A 13,066-nucleotide genomic window follows, 5' to 3' on the forward strand; every position below is an offset into this window, starting at 1 on the left:
TTATTGCTCAAAACCCCACGTCATCATTTGCTAGGTGGACCCTTGTAGATGCAGTAGAGATGATGACGTTTTGGGGTCTGGTGTTACATATGGGCATAGTAAAAAAGCCAGAAATTAGGCAATATTGGAGTACAGATGTTCTGTACAGCACCCCACTTTACCGTATGGCCATGGCTCGGACTCGTTTTGAGACAATCCTTAAATTTTTACATTACACCGATAATGCACAGTGCCCACCCAGAGATGATCCCACCTTTGACCGGCTATTCAAAGTCAGGCCGGTCATTGATCATTTCAGTGCCAAATTTGCAGAGATGTACATCCCTGAAAAATTTATTTGTATCGACGAGTCCCTTATACATTTTAAAGGAAGGGTTAAATTCCGCCAGTACCTTCCCAGTAAGAGGGCAAGGTATGGCATAAAAATGTATAAACTGTGTGAAAGCACCTCAGGGTACACCCACAGGTTTAGGGTATATGAAGGGAAGGATTCAAGAATTGAACCGCCAGAATGCCCCCCCTCCCTCGTAGGTGTTAGTGGAAAAATTGTCTGGGATTTAGTGCACCCCTTCCTGGATAAAGGTTATCACCTCTATGTGGATAACTTTTACACTAGCATCCCCCTGTTTAAGGCCCTTGGTTCAAGAGGTACAGCAGCTTGCGGTACTGTGCGCAAGAACCAAAGAGGCCTCCCAAAAACGCACATTGCCCAAGTACTGAGAAGGGGTGAAAGCAGGGCACAATCCACCGAAAATATGTTGTTGGTCAAATATAAGGACAAGAGGGATGTCCTTATACTGACAACAATTCATGGAGACAGTACCACCTCCGTCCCTGTACGAGGTACCAGTACCCACACCTCAAAACCTAATTGTATCCTAGATTACAATAAGTACATGGGCGGAGTGGATCTTTCAGATCAGGTACTGAAGCCGTACAGTGCCCTGCGGAAAACAAAAATCTGGTACAAGAAGCTGGCCGTGTATATCATCCAGATGGCACTGTATAACGCTTACGTGCTATTCCGTTCTACCAGCCAGAGGGGGACATTTATGCACTTTCAAGAGGAAGTCATAAAGGGCCTAATATTTGGGAACCAGCAGGCAGAGGGCCCCAGTACTTCTAGTACTGGCCCCCGTATTGTACCAGGGCAGCATTTTCCTAACGAAATCCCCTCCACTGCAAAAAAGGGCAGGACACAAAAAAGGTGCAAAGTTTGCTATAAAAAGGGAATAAGAAAGGATACTATTTTCCACTGTGAAACTTGCCCCGACAAACCCGGCCTATGTATAAAGGAGTGTTTTAAAATATACCACACATCTATGGATTATTAGGTTCATCATTTCACCGTGCTTCGGGGGTCTTGGTAATGCCACATAGCACCCACCATTCATTCCACCAGAATCTGAGCTGCAAAATCCAAAAATCACTCCTTCCCTTCTGAGTCCTGCCATGCACCCAACTGGTATTTTTTGGTCACACATGAGGCATTGCCGTACTCGGAAGAAATTGGGGCACAGATTTTGGGGTGCTTTTTCTCCTTCATACCTTATGAAAATGAAAAATTTTGAGCCAGAACTGCATTTTTGTGTAAAAAATTTAATTTTTAATTTTCACTGCCCAGTTGTACCACAATTGGTGAAACCCCTGGGGGTTTGAAATGTACACTATACCCCTAGTTGAATTCCCTGAGGGGTGTTGTTTGCAAAATGGGGTCACTTGTGGGGGGGTTCCACTGTATTGGTGCTTCGGGGGTCTTGCTAATGCGACATAGCACCCACCAACATTCCACCAGAATCTGTGCTGCAAAATCCAAATATCACTCCTTCCCTTCTGAGTCCTGCCATGCACCCAAATGGTATTTTTTGGTCACATGTGAGGCATTGCCGTACTCGGGAGAAATTGGGGCACAGATTTTGGGGTGCTTTGTCTCCTTCATTCCTTGTGAAAATGAAAAATTTTGAGCCAGAACTGCATTTTTGTGTAAAAAATTTAATTTTTCATTTTCACTGCCCAGTTGTACCACAATTGGTGAAACCCCTGGGGGTTTGAAATGTACACTATACCCCTAGTTGAATTCCCTGAGGGGTGTAGTTTGCAAAATGGGGTCACTTGTGGGGGGGTTCCACTGTATTGGTGCTTCGGGGGTCTTGCTAATGCGACATAGCACCCACCAACATTCCACCAGAATCTGTGCTGCAAAATCCAAATATCACTCCTTCCCTTCTGAGTCCTGCCATGCACCCAAATGGTATTTTTTGGTCACATGTGAGGCATTGCCGTACTCGGGAGAAATTGGGGCACAGATTTTGGGGTGCTTTGTCTCCTTCATTCCTTGTGAAAATGAAACATTTTGAGCCAGAACTGCATTTTTGTGTAAAAAATGTAATTTTTCATTTTCACAGCCCAGTTGTACCACAATTGGTGAAACCCCTGGGGGTTTGAAATGTACACTATACCCCTAGATGAATTCCCTGAGGGGTGTAGTTTGCAAAATGGGGTCACTTGTGGGGGGGTTCCTAACTTTTAGCATCTTATGGTGCCTAGAAACCTACATGGTGCCTAAAAAATAATCTCATAAAAAGGAGGCTCCAAAATCAAGTAGGTGCTCCTTCTATTATGAAGCCTGTGGTTTGGTCAACGTGCACACTAGGGCCACATATAGGATATTTATGAAAACAAAAGAATTGGGGGAATCAATTTTTAGTCACATTTCTCTAGTAAAATCTACTGTGTTCCTTAGAAAAATGTATTAAAATTGAAAATCTGCAAAAAAAATGAAATTTTGAAATTTCACCTACACTTTGTTTTAATTCCTGTGAAACACCTAAAGGGTTAACAAACTTCCAAAATGCTGTTTTGAATACTGTGAGGGGTGCAGTTTTTGAAATGGCATCATTTATGGGGGTGTCTCACATACAAGTCCCTCAAAGTCACATCAGAACTGAACTGGTCCCTAAAAAAATCAGTGTTTGAAATTTTCTTGAAAATTTGAGAATTTGCTATTCATATTTTAAGCCTCCTAGTGTCCAAAAAAATTAAAAGGAGGTTGAAATAATGATGGCAACATAAAGTAGACATATGGTCTTTGTTAGTTATTAACTATTTTGAGTGGTATGATTATTTGTCTCACAAGCAGAAAATTTAACATTTTGAAAATTGCTAAATTTTCCATTTTTTTACGACATTTTGGTATTTTTCACAAAAAAACACAGACTGTATCGACCCAAATTTACCACTAACTTAAAGTACAATGTGTCACGAGAAAACAATCTCAAAATCACTGGGATAAGTAAAAGCAAAAAAAAGTTATCCCCACTTAAGTGATACATGTCAGATTTGAAAAAAAGGGCTCTGTCAGGAAGGCAAAAACAGGCTGCGGCGGGAAGGGGTTAAACAAGTTGTTGTTTAAGGTCTGCAATTAACGGCACAAAAATTACTACTACTTGGGATCCCAATTCATGCGATATTTTACTATTGCTGTTTTTTATATATATATACTTTTTGTTTTTATTTTCATATTTATTTTATTTTATTTTTCATATTTAGGCAATACATGTATGTATGTATGTGTATTGCTAATTTTCTATATTTCTATATAAAATTTAAGAATACAACAGTGTGTCCAGCATTTATTTTTATCCAGCCAATCAGTGTGTTACAATTAATTCTTTAAAACAGCAGCGCAATACACTTCAACCCACCCCAAATTTCTTTTTGTTTGTGTGAGTCGAGGCAGACCCACAGAAGTGCATGCTGCAGCTGTATAAAATTTAAAACTATATAACAGAATCTGTCTAAATATATTTTATAAGCACTGCTAAGCGCCAGGAAGTGTGTCTCAGGGTGATCCCACTTTTCTGGGTCATCTTGCCACGCACCCACCCCCCCTAACCGGCCCCTTGCCTTCTCCGACGTTAGTCATCCTAACCGGCCCCTTGCCTTCTCCGACGTTAGTCATCCTAACCGGCCCCTTGCCTTTTCTGACGTTAGTCATCCTAACCGGCCCCTTGCCTTTTCTGACGTTAGTCATCCTAACCGGCCCCTTGCCTTCTCCGACGATAGTCATCCTAACCGGCCCCTTGCCTTTTCTGACGTTAGTCATCCTAACCGGCCCCTTGCCTTCTCCGACGATAGTCATCCTAACCAGTGTCTTGTTTTTCTCTGCACAGATTGGGCTGCAGAAGGAAATACCACCGGGAGAAATAAAATAAGCATTTCATCAGAGGACTGTAAAGAGGAAGAAACCAGCGTTATTCCATGTAATCAAGGAAGATCTGTCCATAATCCAATCACTGAACCAGTTTTACACATGAAATATAATTTAAAAGAGGGCAGAGTCTCGCCCATACCCACAAAACTCTCGCTTACGCACATTAAGGAGGAATGGGAGTCCTGTGAAGATACAAAGGACACAAATCTATATTTGCCAGAAAGACGCAACCAGCGTGTTGATGAGGCTCCCATGTCATGCGAAGAAGAAAAGATCAAACCTGCCGGCATGAACACACTCACAGATCATACACGACATTCGTCTATCTCACGTGAGAGAGGCTGTCTCACCGACTCTGGGGTAGGTGACCAACCCTATACATATATTCATATCAAGGAGGAATCTCTCTCATGTGATGAAGATGATCTGACTGTTACCGAAATGTATACACCCACAGGCCGCAAACGCTACATATCTCCCACACGCGAGAAATCTGCTGCACGTGAAGATCTTCGAGGCAATGTACCTGGGACGACACAATACGAATCCTACATGAAGGATGAATCAGATTCATATGAAGAAGAAGAAGAAGAAGAAGAAGAAGAAGAAAATCTCACAGACTCTGAAATGAATTCTCCTACCGACTACATCCCCGTTATCATTAAGGAGGAAACTGTCTCGTGTGATGAAGACAACCTCACAGACACAGACTATTATAAACCCATAGGGGATAGCGATCCAGATTACGCCTACCCTGGGGCTACAGAGTATCCTTGCCCACAATGTGGAAAGTCCTGTAATACGCCTATAGAACTGGCTAGACACAAACGCTTCCACCTGCAGAGGAAAACATTTCCCTGCTCTGCCTGCGGGAAAAATTTCAGCAGTAAATCAGATTTGTCTAGACATGAGAGAATTCACACCGGGGAGAAGCCTTTTCTATGCTTCGAGTGCGGGAAATGTTTCAGTAAGAAATCCGATGTCGTTAGGCACGAGAAAATCCACACTGGGGAAAAGCCGTTCACCTGTTCAGAGTGTGGAAAGTGTTTTAGCCGGGACTCGCATCTTATTAGACATCAAAGGATTCACACAGCAGAGAAAGCGTTCACCTGCTCCGAGTGTGGGAAGATCTTTACTCGTGAAACCCAGCTCGTCCGCCACCTGAGAATCCACACTGGAGAGAAACCGTTCTCGTGCTCCGAGTGTGGCAAATGTTTCCGCAAGAAATCGGACGTGGTCCGACATGAGAAGATTCACACGGGAGAGAAACCGTTTATTTGCTCAGAGTGTGGGAAATGTTTCAGCCGCCATTCACATCTGGTCATCCATCGACGCGTCCACACCGGAGAGAAGACCTTTTCCTGCTCTGAATGTGGCAAAAGCTTCACCCAGTACTCCACCCTTATTTCCCACCGTAGGATTCACACGGGCGAGAAGCCCTTTTCCTGCACAGAATGCGGGAAATGTTTTCCCCAGAAGAGAGACCTCAATAAGCACATGACCCTCCACACCGGCGTGAAGCCGTACCCCTGCTCCGAGTGTGGGAAAAGCTTTGTGTTGAAGTACGAACTGAGGAAGCACGTTAGGATCCACACGGAAGAGAAACACTTTGTGTGCACAGAGTGTGGGAAATGCTTCATCACCAAGTCTGATCTGGTGCGGCATCAGAGAATTCACACCGGGGAGAAGCCCTTCGCCTGCTCGGAGTGTGGGAAGTGCTTCAGCCGACATACGTACCTAGGTATACATCAGAGGGTGCACACCGGAGAGAAGCCGTTTGTGTGCGCTGACTGTGGGAAGTGTTTCAGTCAGCGGACGGCTCTTGCGGCCCACGGGCGGACTCATTCTGGCGGTAGGCCCTTCGCTTGCTCCGAGTGCGGCAAATGTTTCAGCAAGAAATCGGATCTTCTCCGACATCAGAGGATTCACACGGGTGAGAAACCGTTCACTTGCCCGGAATGTGGGAAATGTTTCAGCCGGCACACCTATCTCATGATCCACAAAAGGATTCACACCGGGGAAAAGCCTTTTCTCTGCTCTGAGTGCGGAAAACACTTCACCTATAAATCCCACCTAGTGCGACATCACAGAATCCACGCAGCTGAAGGAACTTCCCCATCCTCTGAGTGAGGAACGTTGTAGGCCTCTATTCTGTCATTACTCCTGACTTGGAACATGTCCTAAAAGAGAAAACATTGGTACTTGTTTCCTAGAACGGCCACAATCGTGAGTGATCGTGGCTCTTAATTAAGGGACACGATCCTCACGATGTGGCCGATTTTTAACAATTTTTTCCCTTTGATTGACAGAAATCGGGTCAATCGGTCGGTCGCGACCAACTAAAATCGGCCGCGATGCGACCGACCGATTGACCCGATTTTTCCATAGACTTCAATGTTAAAAAATCTTTTAACATTGAAATCGGGAGGATCTTGTCGGTCTTGTGCCATTATAATGGCACAAGATGAGATGGACTTGATTAAGTCCATCTCACATAGGGAAAAATGATAAAAAAGGTGAAATGGGCCAATATGACCCATTTCACATTTTTTATGTGCCCGCCATGACCCCACGATAGACGTCAACCCGAAGCGTGGCGAGCGCAGCGAGCCCGCGAGGGGCGGCGGTGCGCGTCCTCCGACCTTTTCATTCCCCTACTATCCACTAGGGCGTGGAGTGAGAATAGAATAGTGTGGCGAGCGCAGCGAGCCACCGAGCCCGAAGCGTGGCGAGCGCAGCGAGCCCCGCGAGGGGACGCGTATACCTGTGAAGTTATACGCGTCCCCTCGCGGGGCTCGCTGCGCTCGCCACGCTTCGGGCTCGGTGGCTCGCTGCGCTCGCCACACTATTCTATTCTCACTCCACGCCCTAGTGAATAGTAGGGGAATGAAAAGGTCGGAGGACGCGCACCGCCGCCCCTCGCGGGCTCGCTGCGCTCGCCACGCTTCGGGTTGACGTCTATCGTGGGGTCTAGCCCACTTAGTAACATTTGGGGGGGCAATTGAAAATAATCAAGTGAAAAAAAAAAAAAATCGGGTGAAAAATCGGTCGGTCGGATCGGTCGCATCGCATGCGACCAAATCGCATGCGATGCGATCGATCCGATTTTTTATCTTACGACCACAACGATCTAAATCGTTGTGGCCGTGCTAGGAAACAAGTACCAAAACATTTTAAAAAAAGGACATCGGTGAAGACATTTTTAGGATTTCTCATTTGAACAAATGAAGACTCACAGGAGCACTCGATTGGGTTTGTTGGAATGTCTTGAATGACACCTCCTAATCCCACAAACTGTTCTCCTTGACATCTGAAGTGTTTACTGCAACGTCTTTCTATTAGTCGTTATATCTAGCAATATAGGAACTAAAAACTTGAAATGAGCATGTGTTCTGCATGTAAACTTACTGTAGTCTAGTAGATCGTAACTGTATTCTATTTGGCAATGGAACGATGTTGATGTGTGAACATAGTTAGATTTGTAGCCACAGCTTCTCCATGTCCCGGGAGCCCTTGGATGATGGGTATGAGCAGGATAAAGTCCCGGTAATAATGAAGTTGTAAGTGGTGATTGTGAATCATTGTCAGAAACTCAAATTAAAAATGGATCTCAAAATATCCTCCTAATATGTCATCAATTTTCACATATACACGGTAAACTACTTGGTTCTCAGCTGCCATCAAGTTCTATGTTTTTATGTAAAATGTCCTATGTCGCGTACCTAGGAGGACTCACCTAAGTATCTCATTACCAGAAGGCCCTAGACCACGTTTAGAGCTTGATCCGATTTAATGTTCCACTTTAATGCTGTGTTGATTTTTGTGGTGTAATATCTTGCACACGTCATCGCCTGCGAAGGACACTGACCTCTAAAATGGGATGTTGTGCTCTTTACAGAGGCAAGGCTTCCGTTCAACAAAGTTTCTCGCATTAAGACGTTCCTGAGATTATGATGAGAGTGCAAATTAACGTTTGTCTATCATAGACTCTGACGAGACCTTAGCTCACTCCGGGACACCTAATAATGCAATCCTTTTCTTCATCCATGTTTGAGAAGAACTCTTTGTACGTCTTTAAGCACTTGAAATAGCCGAATAATATGTCAATGACCGTGAACCTATAATGAGCAATTTAGCCATTTCACATTTCCATATCTATGTGTGCCTGGTTGAAAATAAAGTCCTCCGAGTCGTGTTCTTTCGTTGATTCTGCTTTGTAAGTATATGATGTGTATTAGCCGTAAAGCATGATTCATTGCAGATGGAGAGTCATACGGTTAGAAGAAGTTGCTGCATTTGGTGGACAAGCTGAAGGGTTTACCGATTAGTGGAATTAATGCCCCATCTCTGCTGTGTTCCAAAAGAGAGCGATCATTTGTAGAACCCATTGTAAGAAAAGTTTTTGGGTTTGAGATGACGTACAAGAGAAGGGTTGGGTAAAAGGTAGAATTTTTTTTTAAAATAAATTTAGAAATTGACCGTTTTTCAGAATACGGAATGAGGGCTTGTTCACACGGACTGGCCTTTACCAAGTGGCAGAGAACACACAAGAGGGGCGTGGTATATTAGATTATGTCTAGGTTAACACCTGGGAATGTTTTTATATTTCAATGAATTAATATATGAGCAGCAAAGAAAACAACACAACTGTTACCCAATACAATATTGGTTTATTGGTCAATTCAGCAGTAAAACAGTCAGTAATCACACCCAGGGAGCCTCCGCTATCATCCCTAAAAAGTTGTGAACAAATCAAAAAAGCATACCATGTTTACACATGCACAAGGTCGACACCGGGAAGAGGTTGACAAAAGTTTTTCACCTTTTTGGGGTCCATATTGACACCTAAGCACTAGAACCTCAAATTAGTGTACTGCGTTCCCTTGCCTTTACTTTCCAATCGGAAACTCACGTTAATGTTTTTCTTGTGTTAACCATAGCCTTGTCAACGCTTTGCTTATGTCGTCCTTTTCACCCTGTTGACCTAGACATTGGGGTCGGTCCTATTAGGTCTGGATAATTTGCACTCGCGAATCATCACGGCACCGGGCGCACTTTATGGCGGACTGAATTTGCTTAAAAGTGCTCGCACCTCCATAGGGGTGCAAGCAATTTTCAGCTAATTCGGGCTAGTGAAGTGTGCGAGACCTTAATGGACGCGATGGGCATAACACAGTATAAAGGTAAAAGGCAACTGCTGAAGATAACAAGTTATCAGATAAGAACTTACAGCTGTTCTGCAGCAATGAGACTGGACAATGAAGTACCACCAGTAGGCTAATGAAGATGGAAGAAGCTCTTATGGACCAATGAATAACAGTTTTATACCTTTTGGTTCATCAATTAAGATACACTGAGCAACCATCCTTGTTTTTCAGCAAATTCCCGGGTTGAAAAGCTTTAACCCGGGAATTTGCTTTTGGTGTGAATTGGGGCCGGCACTCGAAAATGCCCGGGTAATTGCCAGGTGGTCTGTGCGAAAGGGGTATAAGTATCTCTGGAAATCCACAAAAACAGGAAGTTGCCCTGTGTAGCCAATCGGCATCATCAGAGGAAACACGGGAAGGAGGGACATGTCCCTCTACTTTTCATACCAGCCAATAACCCTGAAAGGTCCGTGGACCAACCATGGTAGCTAGCAGGGTTGAAATCCTGGGATATAAGTCCCTGAATTTTGGCCCTGGACCCTTTCACACCAGCACTAGTCCAGGGACCAACCCGGGAATTTTGGCTGGTGTGAAATGGGTATAAGCAGCACCATGTTTTGCTATTAATATCCCTTTTACACCAAAAACCCGTGTCCAATCTGGGTTATTGCTGGGTCTTCCCTTTGCCAGCGCTTAGAGATAACATCATCTCCAAGTGCCGGTGATCCAGCGCTCTGCTACTTTTAGCAGATAACCCAGATATGTTTCACTATATAGACCAGGGGTAGCCAACTCCGGTCCTCGAGAGCTGCCAACAGTGCACGTTTTCCAGGTCACCTCGCAGGTGCACAGCTGTACTCATTACTCACTGACACTTTTTAAATGATCCACAGGTGGAGCTAAATACTTCACTTGTGATTCTGTGAGGAGACCTGGGAAACGTGCACTGTTGGTAGCTCTCGAGGACTGGAGTTGGCTACCCCTGCTGTAGACTACCCAGGTTGGGTGTGGGTTTGACCCTGGATGTCAATCCGGGACGCACAGCCCAGTTAGTACTGTCCAGGACTCAAGTTTTCCAGCAATATTCCAGGTCGGAGGATTGGTGCGATAGCATAATCTATTTAAAGTTTCATATTTTAAACATATTGCAAAGTGTCAACTTTTAAAAGCAACCCCTTAGTTAATAAATCCCTATGAGAGCAGCTGTCAGACAAGCACCATCGTGCGAAACTCTCTGGGCTACGCTTACCTGGTTAAAGCTTCTTCCTACAGCAAGATTATGACGAATAACAGACCTCCAGGCGCTGTTGTAGCTACTTTCCAGGAAAAGAGTAAGATGGAAGCCGCACATCATGGACAGAAGGGGGGACAACAAAGTAACCTGCGATTGCAGCACATCTGTGGGAGCTTCTGCATTGCTGGGAACACCTTTTGACATAGTATGCGATTTCCATTGTAGATAGAGCGCACAGGTGTGTTCAGCAACTATATTTGCAAAAGGCGGCCAGTGAGAGTCAAAAATGGAAACAAAAGTTGAAGATTATATCATGATTTTAGTTTTTTTTTATTGTTTTTGTTCTATGCTTTAATGTCTAAATGTTCTCTGAAATTAACATTAATTTCATTAAGAACTGGAACGATGGACATTCTCATTAAGATTTGACCAGTTATGTAGATAAAGGTAGGTGTACACCTCCGCTGTGTTAATATACAGGAGCATATTCAATCCCGGGCAATGTTTTTGACCTTCGTAAATATTGATCTGTTTAATGTTTTTCTTTTCTGTCTAATTTTTGGACGCAATTCGAAAGTCGGAAAAGACGGAAATCTGCAAATCCATGCTATTTTTCTGCAGAAATCTACACAAATGTAGCACCTGTTTCCGTTAATGCAGATTCTGTTTTTCAAAGAGCTGAATCTGCAGCAAAAATTCCTGGCTGAGATTGAAAAGTGACGGGCCGATATTTCCAAGCAACGGGTAATATACTAATAACTGTAGCCCTGTATACTATACTAATGCCCATAGCCCCACCCCCATGTTATAGTTACAATCGTAGTCCACATGGATGGTAAAGTATGAAAAAGTTAAAAAAAAGGTGGAAAATTCATGTCGACCTTTTGTCTATGTCCACCAACAGTGGTCGAGTTGACCCATTAACTGTCAATCTAACGTTGAACAAAAGTCAGCTACTGCCAGATCCTTTTCCATCTAGTATATGTGCGCCATTTTCCCTGGACTCTCCCCAAGAGTATTAAAAATGGGAGGGGTGTTATGAGGCCACAATCAGGGTCACACTACTTTGCTGTTCATGTGCAGGATCCATTCACCCCACTGGGTGACACTAACCCCAGTGATTCAAGTAGCCCATACTAGGGACTTCAACACAAGTCTTGGCTTCTTCTTCGTGAATGTCTGGAATCCAATGGGCAAACAGAAGGTTCAAAAAGAATGAAATGACGAGGCAAACACCGATCATTACAAAGGCAATACAATTTATTTTCACAACACAAATCTTACACATGGGCATAGGGTAAAGGATAAAAGGGACCGGCTATAGTCCGTAGACACAGGAAAGTCCTCCACACCTACGCGTTTCGCCAATGCGGACGTCATCAGCGGGCTGGCCCGGCACTGTACACGATACGTTTATAAATGGAAAACAAGTTGGTTGAACAACTACAAATTTTTATACAATAACTGAAAACATACAGGGTATCCAGACGCCAGGTCAACCATGTTATGGCGACCACCCTTAGTCGATCCTGCTAAGTTAGACTCAAGGTGCCCATACAAGTCGCGATTGTCACATGCGTTTTGAACTTTTAAGTTCAAAATGCATGGCATGTGCTTATAATCGCACCGTGTTTCTGTGGAGATGCGATGCGCGTACCTGCGAGTGCGATGTTGTATAGCACAAAAAGGATGTGCAGGCAGTACTTTTTGTACTACATCGCCGCACTTTTGCGGTGCGATATACCGAAAACATTAGGTGACTATATACTATAAAAATAAAAAAATAAAGTAAAAAAATCGCAAAGTACAAGTTACTCAAAAGTGGCAAAATCGCACAGCACCATACTAAAGAACAAAACGCATCGCACTATACTATCGCAATGTGTATGGGCACCTTCAGGGGGGTCGATCAGCTATACCAGTGGTTCTCAAGTACAACAGGTCATGTTTTCTAGGTCACCCGGCAGGAGCACTCATTCGCTGACACACAGCTGGGGCTAATTACCTCACCTGTGACTCTGTGGAAACCATGCACTGTTGGGTGGTACCTACGGACCGAGGTTAAGAACCACTGCGCTATACCCCTATAAAGAGTGTGTGCCCCATCTATGAAATCATACAGGAAGCGAGGAGAATGTGATGTATAGAAGAACACAATGTGCAATATCACAATGACAGCTCCTGATCACAGGTGGACACACACACACACGGCAGCTGCCTCACACCCCACGTCACAGGGATCTCTCTCCCCCGGGGACTCGTCGTCAGTCACCACACCTGATTCTGAGGTAACAGCCGGGTTCCCGCCACTTTCCCAAAGCGAGTGTCTGCGGCCTGATTGGCCCGGCCTCCCTGGACACGCCCCCTGCCCAACCTATTATCTGACTGCAGGCGGCCAGGTCCGGTCCCGCCCCTGCTGCTAGTGCGCATGCTCAGAGCGCCGCCGCCTTGCTGGAGGGAGATAGTGTCAGA

General features: G+C 44.5%; 3 protein-coding genes across 7 annotated transcripts in view; 2 read left to right on the forward strand and 1 right to left on the reverse strand.

Moving 5' to 3' along the window:
• Positions 1-6,409, forward strand: part of LOC146009872 (uncharacterized) — a 29,511-nt gene extending 23,102 nt beyond the window's left edge. For all 3 annotated transcript variants that reach the window (XM_083150441.1, XM_083150443.1, XM_083150444.1), the window contains exon 4: positions 4,173-6,409. In XM_083150441.1, the coding sequence (XP_083006567.1) occupies positions 4,173-6,343 (2,171 nt within the window). In that variant the 3' untranslated portion in view covers positions 6,344-6,409. The remainder of the gene's footprint in view (positions 1-4,172) is intronic.
• LOC146009858 (uncharacterized) overlaps positions 1-13,066 on the forward strand; it is a 360,424-nt gene that overhangs the window by 165,711 nt on the left and 181,647 nt on the right. The window lies entirely within an intron of this gene.
• Positions 1-13,066, reverse strand: part of LOC146009862 (uncharacterized) — a 151,902-nt gene that overhangs the window by 66,403 nt on the left and 72,433 nt on the right. The gene's annotated exons all lie outside the window — the stretch shown is intronic.

This window comes from Crinia signifera, chromosome 6 (genome assembly GCF_055691185.1).
Source record: "Crinia signifera chromosome 6, ASM5569118v1, whole genome shotgun sequence".
NCBI classification, from domain to species: Eukaryota; Metazoa; Chordata; class Amphibia; order Anura; family Myobatrachidae; genus Crinia; species Crinia signifera.